Raw genomic sequence first — 25226 nt, 5'->3', positions numbered from 1 at the left:
AATATGCAATATAAAAGAATACACAGTATTCTATGCTTTAGAATGTAGCGAAGTAAAATTTTTCCCAATACAAACAAACACCCTAATAAAGCACAGATGCTTGGAAAATGTAACTAATGTAACTAAGTATTGTCCACCTCTGCTATCAAGTCCAATTAAATTCAATTTAAGCTGATCATAGTCAGTTTTACTGGCATTTTCGCAGCAGTCGCTATGAAAACCAGCCATTTTGTTGAACGTTTGCCACTCAACAGGGCGAGTTCCGGCGTGGTCACGTGGAAAAGTGACGTCAACGCATATCCTCTATTGCTTGTTTTCTTTCATCTGACTTTCATCAGATTAATGGCTCCACCTAGTGTTGATATTTGTTGGTAGAATGCTTATTTAAAGGGATAGTTCCCTTAAAATAAAAATGTAATCATTTACTCATTCTCATGTTGTTTTAAACGTCTGTGTTTCATTTTTCTGATGAATACAAAATAAGATATTTTGATAAATGATGGTAAGCACACCAGAAAATACAAATACTGTGGAAGTCTGTCAATTGTGTGCTTAGCATCATTTATCAAAATATCTTTTTGTGTTCAACCGAATAAAGAAACTCATAAATGAAGGCGGCAGAATTTTCATTCTTAGGTGACTTCCTTAAAAGTCACCATAGCCTTGAAATGATTATGCAATTTAGGAAATCCTTTGCTTTTTTATGATTTTTTTCATATTAGATAAGTGCAATTGAATCATAACATCACAGTGGTGACCAATAAAGACAAAGCTTCCAAATTAAAAGTATTTTTATTGTCACAAGAATAATTATACATTTTAGTAAGAAAATCAAATATAAATGTGCATATTATCGAAGCCATGTATATCAACACATACAAGCCTACCAAAGTTTAATACCATAACCAACAGTTTTAACTGACATAGAGAGTGACTTGTCCTGTTAACCATTCTCAAATTGCTGTAATGAGGAACAAAATTATAAACCTAATAACAAAGGATACAATGTGATATTTGATACTGTTAACTACACAGTTGTTTCCCATTCTGTTTGAGATTTTTCACTTTACTAACTTGAAAGGGGGCAATTTCTTTTGGCTTCTTTTAAGGTAATACTGCAAGGAATGTGTGTGAATGACTCAAATCTACAAATCTTAATTATTCTAACAAAAACTTGAAACATATTTTCCCTTATTAGTTAGGAGTTATTACATAACATCTTCTTTTAAGTGTAATATCAACATTTAAATAGACTCTTAACACCGTAGATTAGCGATGTTTAGACCAAGCTGTATATAACTGTTCATATTACCTTCTTTTTAGGGTTATATGATAAATGTTATTATAGATTTCAAGGAAACTTCAGGTGCACGGAATGTAAAATAACAAATAAGCCTAACACAGTACTTTAGACATTTGGCACAACATAATGAAACTGCCAAAATCTCTTAAAAGGAATGACATAACGGTTTATGGCTTTTAACAGGATGCAGTTTGCTGTTATCTCCAACTCTTATTTACCTAACATTAACAAGTAGATTATGACATTTACCCTTTAACATCCAATATTCAAAACACTTTAAAACTGAACGGCAGCAAACAAACAAATGCAGATGATGGAAGATAAGGAGACAAATTATTACACATCGATTGTTCCCACATAACTAATGAGCAAACAAGAACATTTACATAAAAAAGTATACAACATGAAGCATAGCAATATTACCTCCAATACAGAAAGGAACTATACGTTACCTGAAATTGTTTGATTATGGAATATTGTATACGGAATATGTAGAAAATAAGGGAGAGCATAAACAACCAAATTCCATATTGAGAAAATAAAAATGTTTCTTTTCACAAGACCCCATTCCATACAAAACTAAAATTATTTATAATATTCATCACATGAAAATATAGATTTTTCTTTATACACAGCATCTCAGTTTCCTTTGCCACAGTGTACTGCCTGTTACGTTCACTGCATGACCATTAAAGTCTATCAATGTATAATTTCAACATTGTAGGTAAAATATTCCCTTTTCTTTCAGATGTTTTTTTGGTGAAATCTATTGTTTTACCTAATGATGAGAAAAGTTACATAAAACACATTTTAATATCGAATCACATGCACTGGGTTTATACAACGCCTGCTTTTTTTCTCTATACATCAAGGATGCCTTAATGCAGCTTACACTGAGGGGTGTGTGCAAGGCTTATAATGTTGCTCGTGAGATGTAAATATTTGCCTAATTTAGTTCAGCCAGACTTCAGCAGTAAACAGCAAAAGCAGGCCATGCTGCATACGCTAACAGTTTACACCTAATAAAGCTGAACTTAGCCTTCGGGTATCTGACAAACCCTAAGTTCATAAAATCGGTGTCAGACACTGTCAACAAGCTACCAATACTGAGCGTTAAAACAGCGAGGCAAAGCAGCTTGATTTTACACATAATATTGAGACTGAATTGAATTACGACTGGATTTAATGGTAAAACAGTGTTGCATTTTTGTAAATTTTAAAGATTGTAAGCTTGGCAAGCCATACAGGCTAAAGGTGACTTTGAGTTTGGGGAACATCACAGTGATCATGCAAAAAAATATAAGCATTCCTTACAAACACCATTAAAATCATCACCCCACATGCTAATACATCCCTCTCTCTCTGTAAAAATATAAACCACTGTATGCTCAAAATATATGTTGAATAGAGCCAAGGTTTGAATGTTTAAACAGCTGCTGACGTGTGCCAGTGATGTCACTTAGTAACGGTACATTGACAAGCATTTCCTCTCTACACAGGAAATGATGTTCTAGTCTAGTGCAATTGCCACTGATGTCAATACAACATACTGGATATGGCACACTAAGAATTAAAGCTCAACTACTTAAAAACCTTTTAAAACTGTCTTTTACACTCTTATAATTAAATCACCGTGTTATAACATAGATGAGAACAAGACACGTGAGGTGAAACAAGCCATTAAAGCTAAAACGACACAGACACTGAACAATGATGTAGAAACTACAGTACGCGTACAGGACAACATTACACATGCGATTGAAACAGACGTGAACAACTTCAATCCAGTGTTTTGAGATCAGTGCCTGGCTTCACATTCAAAAGCAGCCTGAGAGAGAGATTGAAAGAAAGAGAGAAAGATTGAAAGAAAGAGAGATTGCAGAATCCATAATAATATTAAATGATTTGAACAATGCTGATTGTGTGAGATCCAGGCATGAACACAAACTACACTGGTGACTCTCTCAGAAAGATGAATCTGCATGGATCTCTGAGGGTTTCACAGCCTTGCATAGTATCTCTTATGGCGTTCTCAGATGAAGCATAAACAGACAGACGAGAATGAGTATGTTGGGGGTGTCGAGGTGGACTTGGTTATTTAAAAGCTGACTTCAACTCTTTAAAAGCAGCTTGTCGTTGTTTCCGCTCCTCGGCCTGGCGCTTCTTCTCCTCCTGTTCCTGACGAATTTCTGATTCAAACCGGCTGGATTCATTAATGGCATGCACCTTTAAAAAGAACAAAATGTTTATTTTTGTGTAATGCTATATTTGTGATCAGTGGCAGTCAGTGCAGACCAGAATCTGATGAGAACATTTAAAGAGCACCCATTTCATTGCTAAAAACAACGTTATTTTGTGTATTTGGTATAATGCAATGTGTTTGTGTGGTTTATGGTTAAACACACACTGTTTCTGCATTTCTGACATTAATCTCAAGTACCTATGGAGTAGTATTACACCCTATATATCTCCGAAGAGTCTTTAGTTTAATCAGATTTATAAAAGAAATATTAGCTTTACCGATTCTTTCTGATAACATACAAAAAAATGAAGAAGGAGGAGTTACTACCGCGGGAGGAGCGAGTACGAGTCATGCGACACTATACAACACCGTTTAACTTATGATTCACTACATGTTCGTGTCATTTATATAATATGCACGCGCCTATTTCAAACATAAGACAGAAGTCTTACTTACCGCATGCAACTTATGACCCGGTTGGGCCTTTTCAATGAAATCTAGTGCATCAAACACACACGCAGACCTCCGCTGCTCCCCTGGATAAACAAACTATATCCATTGTTTCCATAAGGCTGGCTTTCTTCTCCTTACATCCAAAAACACAGTCCTTCATTCGTGCCATTGTTGAGTTTTGAAATTAAACAAAGCTGTCGCGTGATCTGATGTTTGCAAGTTCTAGCGTCTCCCACTGAGTGACGGGTGGGCGGGGTTTTCCGGAGGAAGTGCCCATAAAAAGAAGTGATACGTATAGAACCCCCTGAAATGACAGCTGGACTCTTAATCGAAAAAACCTTTCAGAATCTTGTACGAAGTGGATTCGGCTCAGAAATACCTTTTTTTGACACTTTGCCTACGTTTAGCATGAGGAAACAACTCTATAACTGTGTTAATAAGTCAGAATGCATGAAATACCATTGAACCATACCTTTAAAAAACACATTATTTCAACATACCGTACATTTTTGTAGCTCCAGATTTCACTCTCTTCCTGAAACGCACAGATTTGAAAATCTCTGTGTCCCTGATTGGCCAGCTAATCAGTACGTTGTGATTGGCCTGAATACCTCTGACGTCAGCCGTAAATGTGATGCTCCTTACCATGTTTGAAAGATTCGGTTGCTAAAATGTCGGTCTTGTCTATATCATAAATCTCGGGAAGTAAACTGTTGCCTACAATTTTGTTTAAGTCCAAGAAAAGAAATTTAACGTTGGAGACGATAACTCGCGTCATCATTTACTTTGGGGTTTGTACTTTTTGCATATCTTTAACATGTACTAATACTAGGGCTGTCAATAGATTAAAAAAATTAATCTAGATTAATCGCATGATTTCATGAGTTAACTGCGATTAATCGCAAATTAATCGCACATTTTTATCCATTCTAAATTTACCCTAATTTAACACTTTTCAGGATTTTAATATTCTAATCATATATACATATATAGATGCTTTATGCAAATGTATGTTAACAACAGCCTGTTTACATTTTAAAAGAATCACCAGCCATTGTTTTGTATATGAATTTTCCTTTCAAAAAATTTTCTTTCTCCATTTTTGTTTGCTGCTGCATCATTTGTGACCTGTGCTGGCAAGTTGAGTCGGAATAAGCAAATTTAAAAAAAATAGTTGTTCATATTTTGACGTTCTCTATTAAAACATAGAACAATGCATGATTTGTTGAAATATAACAAAATATGACAGAACTACACGTGTTTGAAGTTGAAAGAGTCAAATTACCACAAGCATTTCCACATCCATACATTATATTACCACATCAATACCTTAAAATCACTGGTAAAACTAATAGATTTAGCACACACAAAGCAAAAACATCATCAATGTATGTTCAACTTTTTTTCCTTTTGTTTGATTGACATTGAGACAGACTGCTTAAAATCTAAGTGATCTAATATAATGTTACACATCAGATAGTTTTACCCAACAGTTAACCAAACATTTACTTAAAACATAACAGATTATAGAGCCTACCTGCGTGAATTCTTATCAAAACAGATATTTGTAAAACTGTAATTTTGTGTAGATGTCTATATATCCGGGTCGCGCACTCGCGCGTCTGTGTGCACGCGCTTCAGATATCAGTCAGTCAGCGTGAGGGGATCGCTTTTGAGTCTTGTCGCTCTTAATAACTCTTTAACATTAATCAGGTACCGAACTTTATCTCTCTTAATGACTCTTTTAACATCAAGCAAGTCCTGCAGTCTATTTTCTAAGTCATGCATAAAAGCGAAACCAAAATGAATTGAGACGCATCTTTGTACAGTATTAGATTAAGCATTAGGAGGACGGTAACGTTACACCTCTCAGACGTATAAATAAAGATCATATCAGATGTCCAACGAGCATTTAGAGCATTGGATTTGGTAGACGATTTGCTTAATGTTCTTATTTCTATGAAAACCTTTTACTCATTTAGAGAGAGTCACATTTGTCTGCGTCTCTGTTCATTCAACTATGGGCTGGACCAAGGGTCAAACAGAAATTGCGCGTTGCGTTAATCTCTGTTAATAAAATTAGTGGCGTTAAAATGAATTTGCGTTAACGCGTTATTAACGCGTTAATTTTGACAGCCCTAACTAATACACAATTTTAAAATGTGAATCGGACAATAGGTGCTCTTTAAAACAATGCCCTGTAAGCATTTGTCTGGACAGGAAACTAAAATGATTGTTAAATCAAAATATTTCTGAGGTGTCCTGAGACTAAATTGAGATCTAACGATTTTAATCGCTATCTAGTGATATGTAAAAATAATTGCTATTTAGTTACATTGGTAGAAAAGGAAAAAAATTAGTAAAAATAAGAGGAATGGAATTTCTTACTTTTGCCTCAAAGAATGATTTGGCTCCCTTCACGCCCTCAGTTGACACATCAATCTCTGACAGACGGGCCAAGACATGAAGCCCACTGTCTTCAGCCAGTTCTCCTGCAGCTGCTTTTCTGAAGATAAGAAGAAACTAGAAAAAAAGATGAACTGGTTAGCGCTTTATGGCTAATATTACACTGATAAAGAATCATGACAGTCAGATCTGAAACAACTTATATACAAATGGACCGTCTTAACTCTTTCAACTCTTTAAAATGGCTCGATTAAAACATTTACAGTCTTTACCTCTCTAAAGCAGAGTCTGCCATCCAAGTCCTCATCCACTTCTTTGATCATGTTCTTCAGCCCCAAGTGAGTCTGAGGTGCTCCAAGTTTCTCCATCATCAGCTTCAGCTCCATCAGATCAATATAGTTATCTTTCTGTGAATCATACCTGCAAGAAAACAAAATACAAAAAGGATTTTTAGGATTATTTTCACTATTGTCCCTAATGTGCTCCTGTATAGCTTAGCAGTATATATAAATAAATAATACTAGGGCTGGAAAACGAATAATCATAATTTATTGTTTGCAAAATAAACGTTTTTGTTTACATTATATGTGGGTGTACTGGGTATAATAATTATGTATATATAAATACACACATAAGTATATAATTTTAAGAAATATTTACATGTGTATATATAATTATAAAGAGTTTTTTATTAAATTATACAGATGTACATTTATGATGTAAACAAAAACTTTTATTCTTCAAACAATTAGTCGTGATTTATTGTTTTGCAGCCCTAAATAATATACACACTGATAAAAATGTATACCTTGTAATACACTGCTTTGAATAAAAGCTTTGCATAAAAGCTTCTGCCAATTGCATAAATATAAATGTGTTACTGTGTCAATGTCTCCCATGACCAACAGAGGGCAGTACTGAAGGGTCACCATGACCTGGCCTTGACAAGATTAATACATTATGGAGACGGGAATCTAAAAGGGGAAAAAACTGAGAAATTCGTGTGATTGTATATCTCAATAGTGTGGTTGTATCATGTGTATACCCCAGTTGTTAAGAATCGAGAGAAGTGTCCAGAAGAACAAAGCACACTAGAAGTAAAGTGCATACAAAAATTCTTGCTCACACTGTGACTGCAAGGCTCATCTCTTCACGTCATAAAGGTTCGTGGCATTGCAAAGTTGATCTCAAATCTACACATCACTTGCATTATTAATAAAGAGCATATGTCCTGCTACTGAATGTTTTAAGCTAATATCGGCCCCAGGCATCAGGGCTGGCCTGGCAGCATTAAAATGAATAAATATTAAACACAAATTCAACAGACTAAACATCAGTCTGAGTGCTTATATAAATGCTAAAACATTACAGCCATTTTGCTAAAAAACAAGCAAGATCTCTATCTGTCACATAGAGATCAACACACTTCCTGTGGTGCAACTGAGACATGGCCATGTAATGGTTCAAAATAAAATACAGGCAGATCAGACTGATTATATCTGTCTGTCTCTCTTCTGCTTCATCTGTAATAGTGAGGCATTCTGTACCATGAGACACAGAAAGTCAACAGACATGGAAATGAGGGTGTGCAGCGTCTTGGGAAAAGCAGTCTGGTCAACTTTACTGAAAGGGTTCCTTATATGAAGGACGACTGAAAAGTAATAGAGGTCTGATTTAGACAAGCCCTTATTCACTCGGTTAAAGGAAAGTTTGTTGTACGTGTTTTTTTAAGGTGTATATATACTGTAAGAGAACTGTGTGTGGGTGTGAGATGCGAGTGTTCAGTATTTGGTGAGAAATGAAGGACCACTCACTTCCTATTCTCACAATCATTCAGCAATCATCAATACCACTTCCTCCAACACCCATACAGCCCAAATATATTTTTTGACTGTATGTCACCGTGGAAACCAGGTCATTTTATCCACAGAAACACAGACCGAAGATGTGATGCGAGGCGTGTGGTCTTAATGTAGACTACAATAACTTAAACTGATTCTCAAACTGGTGTTAAAAAACTAGGGCTTGATTTCAACTCAATTTAATATTGATAATAGTTATCAATATTTAATTTAAAATGTTTGTTTTGCAGACACGCAATCCATATTTATATATAAATGCTGCTAACTGAAACCCTCCCACATAGCTATAACACTGAAATACACATTTACATTCGATTCACTTTTACACTGTAAAAACATTCAGTAGAAATCACAGTGTTACTTGCAGCTGGTTGGCGGTAATTTACCGTAGATTAAAATGTATGTTATTTACTGGCAAGAGTTTGTTCAAAGTTAAATTAATTTTTAATATTAACAAGTTTTTATCTTTAAAGAATAAAACTATACAATAACACTAGAGATAGGCACCGAACTCGGTACTTTTATATGACGGTCACATAGGTGACCGTCACTATCCACCTCTAATGGATTCTGATAAAGGTTTTATCCCCCTCATTAACTTCTTTGAGGTAATCCCAGCATGCACTCTGTTCATTTATATGGAGCGTATGTCCATCTGTCACAACTATTGCAATACTGTCTACAGACATAAGACACCCTGCTGATGCCATGTCTCACATACACACAGACCTAAAGCTTCAACTCTTCTCATTAACCCTGTACCACAGAATTCTTGACATCTCATTACTAATTTAAACCCTAAAAGGGTGGATTACCCATAATTAACCCTTCGTTGTATGGCACTTGACACACCTTGTCTGCAGTGTTCTGAAACACGCCGTTTGATCTCAGGATTTAAGCCACAGCGAGTATCGTGTCTCTCTGTGGCTTACGCTGTTATTGAGGGTTTGGTTGTGGATTACAGTACTGGAGAGGTATCTCACACTAATATCTCACACTGTGATTTTAAGGGAAGCAAGGTTGAGGTGATGGTTTAATTATAACCTGTAAATTCGGATAAACTCAGTTGAGGAAAATTAGTCCTAGCGTTCACTGTGGTTTTAATTTAGTTTAACAGTAAAATTCAATAATTCACATTTGCATATTGTTAGCTCTGTTTAAGAAAAGGTCAAGCATGCCCAATGTGATAAAAGGTCAACTGTAATTTAATTTCACCATGTTTCACTACACGAATACAGTATTTGGTGTGCGGTTGCGATCACATAGAAACTTTCACAGGCTTTCTAACATGAATAATAATCAAGCTATAATATTCAAGAAATGCAAGGCAGAAGTAAATTTCTCTCAAAGCTTTTAAAGGAATATTGTGAAGTCATTATGTCTCTCCTATTGCAATATACATCGCAGAAAAACCAAAATATCGCAATGGCAGTTTCATCCTGTGCAGCCCTAGTGAAATGTTGTAAAGGCAGTTACAACTTCTTACTAACTGGCTCCGTCTAAACCATCTGTAATATTTAAGGTATTAGGACATCAAAGTTAGGAAGCACCAAGAACGCAACTAGAAACTAGAAATACTTCAGCAGGGTTGTACAAATCTGGAAAATTTCATCAGTATTTTAACCCTACTGTGGTCAATCTCCGTAATTATTACGGAATTTTTTTTACCTTCTTTGAAAAGGTCCAGAGAAATTACCTCAGGTAATAGCCTACTAATTCTGTAGACCAGCTGTAAATATATACATAAATATTCTGTCATTTCCTGCCTTTATTGAGGTTTATGTATGTATATATGATGTGTGTGTGCACACGTTTTATAAATATATAATAATAAAATCAAAAAATTAATAATCTATATTATATATTAATAATATATTATATATATATATATATATTAGAAATCTCAGTAAACTATCAGAAGTAGGAGGGGTTTTATATATATATATATATATATATATATATATGTTTATATATATATATATATATATATATATATATATATATATATATATATATATATATATATATCTCCTCCTACTTCTGATAGTTTACTGAGATTTCTAATTCTGTGCGAATTTGACATTAATATTACAAACACCCTGTGGTGGAAGTTGCAATACTCCATCTGCCCCTGTAAAACTAATCAGGTGCCGTACATGAAACATGTTTTCCTTCTAAACCAAAATTAAATTGTTGCCCTTCAAGCGAAACACCTCCCACACATGATTAAGGAAGCAGAGGTAATCAGCGCTTCCTTATAACCAGATATTGTTAAACCTGGTATTTAGAAACCCTGTGCTGATTCAAATTTCCTTCTGCCCTAGCAAAGAAGTCTGACTCATCTGATCTGCTGATAGCTGCTGAATTCACTTGCTGTTGTTGGAAGGAAATCAAGTTGGATGAATAATTCGAAAGACAGCCATAAGAAAAGAATGCAGGGTGGTTAGAAAACCAGAATAGGCTTCCATAGACTCGCACCCTTTTCATTGCTGTGGAATGTGGTTAATGGTTTTCTCACTAGTTAGCATCTAGGTTGTTTAGTATCTGTGCCCATTCTAAGTCTTCCTGGCAGTCTTGAAACGCAACATTCAAGATTGAACGTAAATATGTCAATTACATTGTGTAGGCCGGACTCAGACTGCAGGATTTTTTAAATCCTGTCCTATAATGAAATCTGGTTGTAGCACACACATAAGGAGAATATTGACAGATTTTCTTCTCTTAAAGGGACACTCCACTTTTTAAAAAAACAAAAAATGCACTAATTTTCCAGCTCCCCTAGAGTTAAACATTTAAATCTTACAATCTTGGAATCCATTCAGCTGGTCTCCGGGTCTGGCGCTAGCACTTTTAGCATAGCTTAGCACAATCCATTGAGTCTGATTAGACCATTAGCATTGCGCTCAAAAATAATTAAAGAGTTTCGATATTTTTCCTATTTAAAACGTAACTCTTCTGTAGTTACATCGTGTGCTAACTTGCGTTTTTCTATGCAGATATGGCTAGGAACCACACTCTCATTCTGGGGTAATAATCAAGGACTTTAATTCTGTAACATGGCTGCAGGAGGCGCACTGATATTACACAGCGCCCCGAAAATAGTCCCCTGCTATTGAAAGATACTAAGGGGATACTAATCGGCTTAATGGATTTCAAAACGGTAAGAATGTTTCAGTTGTGCTGAACGTTTCCTGTATAGGACATTAAAAATAACCTTGAGTAATTGTGCAAGAAGAAAAGACAACGAGTGAAAACGTGCGACAGGAAGTGAACAAACGGTTTTGTAATGATTGGTTAAATTTGTTACCTCAGCACTGACCCAAGAAAAACCCACTTGCCGTGTTCGCTTGGGACTCCCTTTAAATTTCTTTCCAAAATTAATTTATAAAAAACTCAATGCAGGTCATTGCTTTAAATAACTCAGTTTCCCTAGACAAGGCAATGCTGCTTAAAGACAATCTTATTGAATTAGGCTGGCCAATAGATAATGAAATACCCATCAGACTTTGTGGGCCAATCCCAGCCTTAAACGCTCCAACGCAGTGACTCTTGTACTACACTGCTGAACTATTATTAAATTTATATTACATTTATTCATTCAGAAGACTTACAAATGAGCATTTACCATTTTGTCAAAGGTACACGCTTCTCTACAAAGACAAAAAGCACAAACGCTGAAACTGGCTTTAAAGTCCTTTTATTTTGTGTAAATTGTTGCAAATCTCACTCTTTTCTGTGAATGTAAGCAAAAAAGCCAAACCTGTCTTTTACAGGACATATCATAAAGTGACCTGATTTCAGTCATAGCTTGATTTGTTAAAGAACTTTGCATAAAGACCAACCATTGTATTTTTCAGTCACACGTTTGTGCATCTTTATGAAGTTTTGCTTTTGTGATGTAATGATTGTACTACTTCATTATGTATATCAAGTTTCTAAAAGCTTGTGGTATTGCTAAATGCAGCCGAGGTTAAAACAGGCTGAACAGACATTTTATTTAAGGAAGCATAAAATGAATGTAGGAAGGAAAACACTTTGCAAACGTGTCAATGCTAACGCCTGTGTGCTAAATCACCATGGAGTAAATACATGTAAGCTGGTACTTAAACCAACCATTAGAGTTAAAAGGATTATAAACTGTGGACTTTAAAAGCAATCATTTATAAGAATGTTATGCGAGTCATTTAACAAGATTTGGGACTGAATTGACTGCAAAAATGGGTTGCTGCCAGCCTAAATGCATGTGATTGTCTAAAAAGGCACGCTTGTGTAATGCATGTCTATACATAATGCCAATTTATCTATGGAAAATCTGATTGAATTTGAATAATCTGATACCTTGCTGAAAAGTGTTATTCTGATGCTTAAGTTGGTTTAAAAGACAGCAATGTGTTGTTCTTTTATAAACAAAAATCACGAGACTTGCTGTACTCAGACACAAAAGGATTGACCAACCAGACACCCAGAACCTACTTCTCATCTTGCTTGGTTCCTCCCTTTCTCTCTCCTTGCCAATCTCTTTAATCTCAGGTTGCCAAGCAACAGCCGACTAGAGAAGTCCCGGGAAAACCCTCCGTGTCCCACACACAATGCAACACACATGATCAATTGTGCATTTTTTCTCATTTCACAACTTGTATGCACTGTGTGTGTGTGTGTGTAATGTCATCAATTTGTAGTAGAGACACAGCAGAACCCATAAGGAATAACAATAAAATCAGACATTTGAGCATTGAACAATCCTATAATATGAGATGGACAAATCTTTAAAGGCCTTTACAGAACAAAACATTTGTACATGCTAGATATGAGAATAAGAAAGATAAGGAAAATAAGGTCAAAATATGATGCAACTGCTATTCTTAGACCGCCTGGCTTTATGATTCATAGGCGCATGAGAGGCCAGATCCAGTCAAATTAAAGTTCATTTTATGTGGTTAGCTAGTTCTTTATCTCAGCCAAGACTGAGACTCTTTTGCCAAGAATACCAGAAACGAAGCCAGGAATCGTTTCCTGATTCATAACAATTAACTTAATGTGATACTGGGAAAAACAAAAATCACTGTTAAGAGGATAAATGGTTCATTTTAACATATACTACACTTGTAAAGGCTGCTTTTTCGATGAAAATCTCCAATCACAATTTAAGCCACTTTGACCCACAATCAGGGCTCCAGACTAACTTTTTTCACTAGGAGCACAGTGGCCCCCAACTGAAACTTTTAGGGGCGCAACCAGAAAATTTAGGGGCACACACCGTAAATCAACATGCCAACCAAATATTCACATTTCTACTTATTTCCACCATATTCCTAATAAATACTTTGATGATAGATGCAGAAAGTACAATGTGCTGTTTCAAATTCAGTGTCACATCACAAAAAAAGGTCAAATTTACTGGTCGCACATGTGCGACTGGATGTAAAATTCAGTGGCACACTCTCCAATTTTGGTGGCAAAATGCCACTATTTGGTGCCAGTCTGGAGCCCTGCACAACCTATTTTTTAAAGAATTAACAAAGATCAATGAATAACATTTGAAACTCTTCACACACTTAAGATTGCTGCACTAATGGTTGTTTTAAGCGTCACTTTAAGAAGCATTTACCCCCAAAATTAAAACCACTTATAGCTTCTTTACTGAAACCTGATCCTCTAAATTAAATTAAATTATACTGTATGATGATCCAGGCTACTCAATCCATATTTAATTCAACTTCTGCAGTGAGACTGTATTTTGCAATGCTTAAAAAGAGACTGTCAGTCAGTTTTCATATGGTGCAAAACATCCTGTGCAATATCTCACTGCAAAAGTTCGATTAAATTTCATACTGACAAATGTGAAACATCATATAACTTCAATTAGAAGTTCTAATTGAGTAAATAGATAATTTATGGGAAAACAGACTTGGTTGAATTCATGATTTTAATATCACGGAAAGAAGACTTATCTGCAGTTATGAATCAACAGCACTGCATTTTCTACCTCTGCATCTGACATCAGGCAGCAGTTAAAGCGACCTGCTAGGATTATGGACCAGGTGACTGACTATCAGCGCTTAAGCAGAATCCTTCACGGATCAGCCAACGGCCACAGAATCCCACAAGGGATATTTTTAGTTAGCGGAGAGCACGACGTGTGACGGTACAACGTAACAGAAGGAACAGGAGGGGATGCTGGTTAAACAGGAGAACCTCCTAAAAGAGTGCTGAGGTTACATATGGCATTCCTGGATCCAACACCCAAGCTTACAGTATGTGCATCCTACTGCATAAATGAGTCATTATGAGCATGCGATGACTGTGTGACTGCTGTGCCTTAAGTGAACCGATTCAACCGAACACCTACACAAAGTTTGGCAGCTACTAAACTAAACACAAGACAACTCATCTGACTTTTGTCTGTTTTATAACTCTTATTTAAGTTGCTCTTTTATAGCTCAGGAAATTAATAAGAATTTTTAGGTAACATACAGAAAGAGAACAGACCAATAAAATAAAGATAGCGGAGATCATAATTTTTTGGAAGAATTTAAAAAGTAATATTTCGAATTTATAAACGGTTTCATCGGACGCACGTGCAGTGACGCGATACGCATCTGGTCCGAACTTTACTTCCGGTTTCAGTATTTTTTATGGTCTGACTAGTTGCTAAACTGAACTCTTGAACAAATAACTCGTCAAAAACAACAAATGTTTTGGTTTCCTAGGTAATCTATGTGTTGTTTATTTTGCTTGTTAAATAAACTACGTTTAACGTACTTTATTTATTCTAAGCGGAGTTTACCGGAAGTTACTTGTGTACCACAAAAGCCGCTTGTTTATGTTGTTACTGCTGAAACCGTCTATACTGAAATCTCAAACTTTTAATACACTTAAGTTAACTTTTAAATGCAAGTTTTCTTTTTAAATGTTAACTCTCAACGGAAGGTTGCATCCACCAGAGGTCACATTTGTAGACTGCATACATCATAAAGACGGTCTCATTTCAGAATATTAACAATTCTAAAGTTGACTATTATTCCTAGTTAAGCGTAAATTGTTGAATATACGTGAATGATTTGTGAATATAATGCTCAGTTAACAAAAAAAATAGGCTTGATGAAGTATGCAGCCTGCATATGCGACCTCCGGAGGATGCAGCCTTCCATTTTAGAAACGGCCTGTGCATTTGATATATCTTAAGATATAGTCAGACAACTACTGGCCTGACCTGGCAAGCATGATAAAATGTTTTAGTCATTTTCACAGATGTGAACAGGAATCATTCCAACAACTTTGTTGTCATTATTTTTACTAAATCATTGTCATGTAAAGTACCCTGATACTCTAGGCGAGACGCATGTGAGATGACTGGGCTAGGTTTCAAAAGGATTTTTTTTTTTAGGAAACCTAGTGTCTTAATTTGAGCTCAGTTTAAAGGGACACTCCACTTTTTTTGAAAATATGCTCATTTTCCAGCTCCTCTAGAGTTAAACACTTGCTTCCCACCATTCTGCAATCCATTCAGCCGATCTCCGGGTCCTGCACCAGCACCCCTAGCATAGCCCAGCACAATCCATTGAATCTGATTAGACCATTAGCCTCACGCTAAAAATTATTTTTCCCATTTAAAACTTGACTCTTCTGTAGTTACATTGTGTACTAAGACCGATGGAAAATTAAAAGTTGCCATTTTCTAGGCAGATATGGCTAGGATTATACTCTCAAACTGGCGTAATAATCAAGGACTTTGCTGATGTAACATGGCTGCAGCAGGCGTGGTGATATTACGCACTGCCCGAAAATAGTCCCTTTGGTTACTTTCAATGGTGCAATGCTAATGGTCTAATCAGATTCAATGGATTATGCTAAGCTATGCTAAAAGTGCTAGCACCAGACCTGGACATCAGCTGAATGGATTCCAAAACGGTAAGAATCAAATGTTAAACTGTAGGGGAGCTGGAAAATGAGCCCATTTTAAAAAAAAGTGGAGTGTCCCTTTAATCTTATTGATGACTGGGACAAAATACTGACAAATTAAACAGATGTAATAAATATTTTTTTCTATATGTAAATTGCTTTAACATGAAATTTGAGAATAACTGTATATTATTATTATTATTATTAATAACATAATGCAAAGTCTAAGTGACTTCTAGGACAAAAGAGAACACATATCTGTTTTCTCTCATCGTCTGACATAGTATAAATTTGCATTATGTTTTTTGTGAAGTATCGTACTGGGTCAGTATGTCAGTTGGATTTGGCAGCATGCAGTCTTGTGAGCTTCTGTGGATGAATTCCTTGAGATGGAGAGCTGTTGTAACAAAAAGCACCTAATAAAAGCACAGCTAAGTGCAGTTATTTAAAATGAACTTAATAAAACCGCACAGAGGGCTCTTTCAACTCGCAGGAAATTCAGAGATGAGGAAACGGGTGATTTAGAGAATAATCACATCATTCTGCTATCTTTGTGCAGGGAGAAGACATAACCATTTAAGGACACGGCAAATACAAGAGTTGGAGAAAGCAGTGCTCGTCATCATTACATACTGCAATAAAACACATTTTATACAATATCTGCAAGTTTATGGTGGCCATCAATGAGAGGGTAGCATGCATGTTTAACATCCGTGTCCTGCAGATATGTTACACCTTGTCTAAACATTCCCAAACATGTTTTCAGATGTTATCTTTGGTTGAAAATATTGCCTGAAGAAAAGTTGCGTTAGGATACAGAAAAACAGAGGAAGCAAAAAAAAGAAGAGCACATAGTTTATCTTCTGTTGCCTTCATTACTGGGTTGGACTCAGCAGGAAGGCTACTTACGGGACTAAAACCCTTTTGCTTATATGTAGGCACAGTATGGGGCAACTGGCATACAGTAAGCACATAGCCAATTAGGTTGACTTGCTTTTCACATTATAGTATCTGAGCAATAATGAGAAGCTGGCAAGAAGGGACAGGGTAAGAGCATGTTTACACAACAAAAATACATTTTGTTTTATGCTTCCTAGACGTTTATTTATACAACATTAAAAAAATGAAGTTTCTGAAAACAATACCATTATCATGTGTAAAACACAAAAACGTAATGCGCATGCATTTCTTTTTTCCTTTACAAAGCAACATCGCCAACTACTGGCATGGTATGCATAATACAGTCTTTTTTGTCGTTTTCGAGGTTCGTGTGAATGAGGATCAGTTAAACAACATTGTCTTCTGTACGTAAAACTTTTCTGAAAAGCAAAGGCAATCTTTTTCATTTTAGTGCACTGCTGTCGTGTAAACATACCCTAATTTAAGCTCCTTAACAAATCTGAGATCGTCTGACTTGGGTCTAAGCACTGATTTGGGTGTTTCGAATTCATACTGTTCAAAAACAAAGATATTTAACATTAAAGGGGACATATCATGAAAATCTGACTTTTTCCATGTTTAAGTGCGATAATTGGGTCTCCTGTGCTTCTATAAATCTAGAAAATGTGGAAAACAACAACCCAGTTACATATTTTTGATGAACTATTTTCTGCAAGCACGTGAAAAAAAAAATTGGCAATTTGGCTCCTCTTGTGATGTCAAAAGGGGATAATACCGCCCCTTAATCTGCGCTATCCAACCACGGCAATGCCATTTAGTGCAGAGATCAGCTCATTTGCATTTAAAAGGACACACCCAAAACGGCACATTTTTGCCTACAAAGTGGCAATTTTAACATGCTATTAAAAATTATCTATTTTATATTTTGAGCTAAAACTTCAAATAGGTACTTTGGGGACACCCAAAGTTTTATTTGGAATCTTAAAAAAGTCTTGTGAAATGTCATCTTTAACAAGATGCGTCACGGGTAAGATATGAATGGATGGGTGAGATCGTAACGGTCAAGATGGCCGCTCTAGTCCCATCTTCCAGTAAAAAGAGCCAATCGTCAACAGTTAAAGAATGACATCTTCTGGGAAAGGGACATTGCGCATGCACATATCTAACAAGTCTTGCTTCAGCAAGACCTGGAGGCGTTGCAGATATAGCAGCGCAGTAACGCAACTTCCTTAAAAAGACTTTGTTCAAACCATAACCAAATATATAGGCAGCACAGTGCAAATTTTATGCCACATCACTGTATGTAATGTTTCTTGTTGAGGCACAATTCCACGGAATCTTCAAAAAACAAGTTCTGACAGGAAGAAATTCTTCACGTGAACAATCCTCAGTGCTTTAAACACTTTCAGTCTGTTCATAACTGAGGGCTAAGGCGTGGTTATTTTTTCGAACTTTATGGGTTTAATGCATAGCCTAAAAGTTACTGACTGGGCTACAACACCAATGCAAAGTGGTTTCAGGTTCAAGCCCAAATAAAGGTGTCAAAACTGTAGATATACAATCCTGTTACCTCAGCCATTGTCCCATTAAACAAAGCAGGTGCCTCAGGGGAATTGTTCCTGGAATAAACGTACTGCACTTTGCCTTGGAAAGTTTCAGCTAAATTGCAAATAGCTAACATGAACGATAGCATGAATTAAATAAACAAATTACTTACAATTAAAATAGATATGTAAACTGTCCTTTAATTCTTACAAAGATAGAAAATATGCAAATCACAACTACTACTGTACTTTAATCTATGCAAAGGCAGTAAGGCATGGCACATTACAGTTTAACACTGTGAACATAAATCAAGCAACATGCATTTAAACTCTTCTGGTTTTATGTCTTTAAAGGAGTGGCCTGAGGGTTAAGCAAAACCTGCATTTCTCTTATCATGGACTCTGACCAGGCTGTGGCTGTTATACTCACTTCTGTTTATCTGCTTCACTTTGTGCACAAGAGCGATTGCAATACTGTTACAAGTACGAATGTTTGTTTCTCACTGCATGCACCCACACATCATTGCGGGGTAACAGTTATGAGATAATCAATCGTACAACTTCGGCATTGATAGCTTTCCCAACCTACCTCCTCGCCACCTATATCTTCCTTATCTATATTCAAAGCTTTAGGCATTTAGGCAACCATTATCTTGCAGTAAAGTAATAAATCAACTAAATAACAATCCTTTGTTTTAGAGTTAAACATGAAAGCTACAAAGCTTGCACTTTAAACATAACATAAATATCAAATTACAAAAAATGTCACAGGGATACTGAGCAGTGAGCACAAAACCAACTTTGCTTTTTTGGCTAATTATTAACTTGTGAAGCAACCCCAGCAATATAACAAATGCAATAGATTTTCAGTTTCTCTGCAACAAAGAAATCCATGCACACCTCACACTTTCTTGACCCCACATGCCAAGGGCTACAGCATCAAAGAGCTTCTCGACTGAAACTGACTGCACACACCTTGATAAAACTCAATTCATGTCTGCAACACAGATATGGTAACGGTGACCCTCCAAAACAATAGATAACATGTTAGCATATGAAAGAGTTGAAAGACTTTATCTGCACCAATGAAGAAGATATAAAATTTGCAAGTGCGTCAAGACTGGTATCACAACTATTTTGCTGCCAAACCAGATTAAACCTGCCATACGCAAATAATGACTAAATGAAACTCTTCTCACCAAGATAACACAGACTATTTTCAACATGCCTTCATTTAAACTTTAGAAGTGGTGGATAAAAATATCACATTCTTGCAAATGAAATTACTTTCAAAAATGATACACTTGCCAACCTACCTACATCAAAGGATAAATCTAGTATAAATATCGCTTCACACAGATTTGGTTATTTCACAACAATGGCAGCTTTGTTTGGCTAATAGCAGAAATGGGGAGTGGAACCCATCACTTCCTCAGTACAAAAGTTTCTAAATCAGCCCACTTTCCCACACTGAAACCGACCCGGTCGTAGCACTGGCCCGTCCACACGAGGGACACATTCCTGTGGTTGCTCTCACGAATATTCAGCCCCCCATAGTTTCTGTGTCGTGCACCCCAGTTCCCATCATTCGGCTGGAATCCAAAGCACAGTTTTTGTTTATGTGAAGGAAATTACCCTGAAAAAGAGGTGCTGCCAACCCTGTGTGCATTAAACAACAATTACAAAAGGATGGTTTTGGATGCATGTCAAAGGAAACGAACGTGGAATAAATGCGTAAACTGTCTTTCATTGATCAGAAGATGGGAGTCTCCCTCGGTGTGGGGTTGTAGTATAGGCAGCCAATGTGTCCACAGAACTGTGTCATATAGGCAGTTAAGACTAGTACCACACAATGCCTTTAAGGACGTCTTGGCCAATGGTTCAAAGTACAACACATGTGTTTGTGTATGCATGTTGAATTGAAGATACGGGGTTGGGTGGGGCTGTGGCTCATTTAAGAAGTGTGAAAGAGTAAACAGTGTGACTTCTGTATCATGAACAGCTTGTTTCAACAAAAGTTGAACATTTAGTTTAGTCTCACTGACAAAGCATATTAAGAAGACACAGACTAGAGAATAGAGAAAGAATAATAAATAGTAAATGATCAGATAGATAGACATAAAATAGATAAATAATAGATAGACAGAAAGAAAGAGAGAGAGAGAGAGGTGTAGGTTGACCTGCACCTCCCATCAGTTCAGGTTACTTACTCCTTGAACATCTTCTCCATGTCTTTGATCTGTTTCCTCGAAAACTCCTTGAACTCGGTGTAAGGGTTGAACACCTTCATGCTGGGCTGATGATGTTCACCGACACCCTCGTTCAGCTCCCCGCGCCGTAGCAGTTTTGCCCCGAGCTCCGAGTCCGCGCTGGCTGTGGCCGATTTGTCGTGCGCTCCATTCTCGTGATCCCCGTGAACGGCCACCGGTTCTTCCCCGCCTTCCTCGATCTGCAGCCGACGGGTCAGCTTCGATGACAGCTCGTCCGTTGCCATTTCCTCCTAGAACAAAAATTTAACTACTGTCTACTGAACAATTACGTTGGGGGAAAACACGCAGATTGCTGCAAAACCACAGTCCATATAAGGTTCAATGCGTAAAATCCAGATTCAGGCGAGCATGTGGTTAAATGTGTGTTAAAACGTAGATCATCAGGCTACGTGAGTGGATACGCGTAAAGCCCGGTGATTCAAGCAGACACGGCTCGTGCGCGTGATGACGCCTTCGTGATCACTAACGGTAAAATAAATAAGCTCGTGCGTATCGAAGATACCCACACACAATCGCTTGCTAAGCCACGCCTTTTAAAGAGACACCAAAGGGTCAACACAAACCTATTCTTCCAAAGATGTTATGTTTTTGATTACACATATAAAATAAAAATCTCACAGCATTAATCTATGTATGTATAGTTTAAAACTAAATGTATGTTGTTTATAACTATTTGGTTAAATGACGTAATTAATTTGTCTGTACTTTCATGACATCAAACGTGTGATGAACCAACTTTGTAGAATAAGTGTGAAGTTTAGCCTATGTATATGGAGGATTGTTAGTTGTTAGTAGGTGTGAGATATCAATGTTAGATCAGCTGAGTAATTTGATTCATAAAATAGGAAGCTACACACAGAGACACTGAGACATCCCCCTGTCATAAAGGAGGGGCTGCACTCACTACCTGCGTTCTCTCCTTTTATGGAGAAAGACAGATTGAAATTGCACCATCAAGAGAATGAAGTGTTAAATTCATCACACCTCTCACAGAAGCTGTGATTTAGCATGTAATACTACTGAAAAATATCTTGCTTTTGTATGTTGGATGGATAGTGAATAAAACAAACATTTTAAAGAGACTCTTGTATTACAAGCACCGGGGGTTATGTTTCCAGATGTCTGCTATATAACAGACACATTTTTCTAGAGAGGATTCAGATTCGGCGATGAGAGCCAGTAATTCACTGGGGATTCTTCACTGCTCTCTTCACTGGGAAAGTCTTTTGCCTCAAGGAAATGTGGACTGTAATTGTTGTTTTTTCTGACTTTGCTGGATATTTCTGGGTCAGACAAAATAAGCACACTGAATAGAGCAACACAAACAAAGAGGAATCTCCTTCTCTCTCTCTCTCTCTTTCATCTTTTTTATTTACTGTTTTTTGACAAAAAATGTCAAGGTCATAGAATGGATTCCCAAATAATGTTGCATGTATACGGTAAATGTGAATTTTCTGATAGAATAGAAATGTACAGTATATAGACTCACCTAAAGGATTATAAGGAACACCATACTAATACTGTGTTTGATCCCCTTTCGCCTTCAGAACTGCCTTAATTCTATGTGGCATTGATTCAACAAGGTACTGAAAGCATTCTTTAGAAATGTTGGCCCATATTGATAGGATAGCATCTTGCAGTTGAAGGAGATTTGTGGGATGCACATCCAGGGCACGAAGCTTCCATTCCACCACATCCCAAAGATGCTTGAGATCTGGTGACTGTGGGGGCCACTTTAGTACAGTCAACTCATTGTCATGTTCAAGAAACCAATTTTAAATTATTCGAGCTTTGTGAGATGGTGCATTATCCTGCTGGAAGTAGCCATCAGAGGATGGGTACATGGTGGTCATAAAGGGATGGACATGGTCAGAAACGATGCTCAGGTAGGCCGTGGCATTTAAACGATGCCCAATTGGCACTAAGAGGCTTAAAGTGTGCCAAGAAAACATCCCCCACACCATAACACCACCACCACCAGCCTGCACAGTGCTAACAAGGCATGATCGATCCATGTTCTCATTCTGTTTACGCCAAATTCTGACTCTACCATCTGAATGTCTCAACAGAAATCGAGACTCATCAGACCAGGCAACATTTTTCCAGTCTTCAACTGTCCAATTTTGGTGAGCTTGTGCAAATTGTAGCCTCTTTTTCCTATTTGTAGTGGAGATGAGTGGTACCCGGTGGGGTCTTCTGCTGTTGTAGCCCATCCGCCTCAAGGTTGTCCGTGTTGTGGCTTCACAAATGCTTTGCTGCATACCTCAGTTGTAATGAGTGGTTATTTTAGTCAAGGTTGCTCTTCTATCAGCTTGAATCAGTCGACTCCTCTGACCTCTAGCATCATGGCATTTTTGCCCACAGGACTGCCGCATACTGGATGTTTTTCCTTTTTCACACCATTCTCTGTTGACAGCTAAGGAATCTTTTTTTGACAGAGTAGGTTGAGGTCTTGGCAATTTTTATTCTGTTGACTTGCAGTATTTAAAAGTGGCATCATTTTCTGATGATGACCCAGAAAAACAAGTAATTGTAGCTTGCCTGGCATTGTGTGAATGTGAATATGTATGTCCAGTGTGTATAAGACCGATTGCACAGCCCACGGATATGAATGACCATCAAACTAGTAATGCTATCTGCTTGAATCTGATATTTGAATGGAACACATGACAGTCTATTGTTTTTGTATGTAAATAGTAACTCGAAACTATGCAGAAATTGAAACAGAGTGGTCATTTCTTGTGTTTATGTATATACTGTATGTACTCTGAGCTCCTGAAACTACAATTAATTCTTTGTGTGTGTGTGTGTGTGTGTGTGTGTGTGTGTGTGTGTGTGTGTGTGTGTGTGTGTGTGTGTGTGTGTGTGTGTGCGCGCACTTGGTGAATAAAGCTGAAACTGATGATTATTATCAATGCCTCCAGTTTATAGACTCCTCTGTGAGGTCTTTGTCTGAACCACAGAGTTAAAATGCACACATACAGACACGTCTACACAAAGAGCAATGCGAAATTCAGATTCGGAATGGGATAATACATTTGTCAGAAAACAGCTTGCATTTATTTAGCATTTATAGTTTTGGGGAAAAAGGATAACAGCAGTGTCTCTCCCAATCTGTCATTGACAGATCTGTGGGTACAGTGTACAGTACAATGAGGATCAGCTGTTTAATGAATTATTAATGAACATAAGCACAGTGAGGCTATTGACTGTTTACTGAAAACTGAGTAAATGGGCGGCTTTACTGTCGAAACAATAGAAGAACAATAGAAGCGGCTGTCAGACCCAATATGATCTGGTGTGATATTTATCCATCTGTTTCAAAGTGTTCAAACAACAAAGAAAATATCAACAAAGGATAAACCTAGGGTTAACCCTTTAATGGCAAGTAGCAAGAAAGCATCCTTATATCTTGACATCTTCAGCACACATTCTTGTTTATTTGTTTGTGAGAAATCGTAGATGTTGGAACAAAACTGCATGGCCCGAGTTAAGAAAAATGTACTGTCTTGGCCATGTCTTGGCCACCTTCTTCCACATCTGGAATCAATACATCACCAAAACTGAATAACACTAAACTGGCTATAAGATGAGTCAAGGACAGATGCTGGGTGGACCATGACTGCATTTGTTCAGAATGATGTAAACACAGAAAGCAAGAGTGAACATATTTTTGAAAAAACCGAGGATGAATTTCATTTTGGGTCTTACTTCCTTAAACCATAGAGAGCTTTCAGTAAAGGCTTGAAGAATGACAAAAAACATATAAGGAACCAGAATAAGAGAAAATGACATTTCTGGACAGTTTCAACAACATTCTTTTCCTCTTTTTGTTTCGTGAAAAGCTTTGTTGTAGAAATCTGCTTGCACTCATACTGGTTACATGTCACAAGCCATATCAGTAAATGACAAAACGGCAAACCCACGTTATTTCAAAATATTATAGATAGAAATGGATTCTCCTAATGGAGGCAGACCACACCGTTTAATTAAACCCATTAACACAATGAGAGAAATGCCCTCACTGTTTTACTTTAAAGCATTGACTTCAGAAACTGACTCTCACATCCCTTCAGACACAATGAGCACAATACATTTCTGTAAAGCTGTAATTTGATCCACTGGATTTGATAAAGGACTGGTGAGGGTCCTAATTGAGCACCAGCGTTAACACTTGCCAGGTTAATGTCATTTAACCCTATTTCATGTTTTTGGAGACTGAGCGTTTTTATGAATCTTACAAAAATAAAACCTTTTACAAAGGTTCTTCTAATGATAATGCATTTTAAACCGTTATGTTGGCCTGAAAAAGTGTTTTAAAACAGTAGATCAGTCGGTAGAGCT

The 25226-nt window shown here is 36.9% G+C and overlaps 1 protein-coding gene across 1 annotated transcript; it reads right to left on the bottom strand.

The window, feature by feature from the left end:
- Positions 1–773: 773 nt before the first annotated feature.
- efhd2 (EF-hand domain family, member D2) lies at positions 774–21363 on the bottom strand. Its single transcript, XM_055167826.2, has 4 exons — positions 20823–21363; positions 6677–6824; positions 6387–6521; positions 774–3529 (listed from the first exon to the last, which is right to left on the bottom strand). Exons 1-4 carry the CDS (start codon positions 21104–21106, stop codon positions 3398–3400), a joined length of 699 nt encoding a protein of 232 aa, XP_055023801.1. The 5' UTR covers positions 21107–21363; the 3' UTR covers positions 774–3397.
- Between the last annotated feature and the right edge of the window lie 3863 nt (positions 21364–25226).

The sequence above is a fragment of the Misgurnus anguillicaudatus genome, chromosome 5 (genome assembly GCF_027580225.2).
Source record: "Misgurnus anguillicaudatus chromosome 5, ASM2758022v2, whole genome shotgun sequence".
NCBI classification, from domain to species: Eukaryota; Metazoa; Chordata; class Actinopteri; order Cypriniformes; family Cobitidae; genus Misgurnus; species Misgurnus anguillicaudatus.
This window is presented reverse-complemented; position numbering and strand designations above follow the sequence as displayed.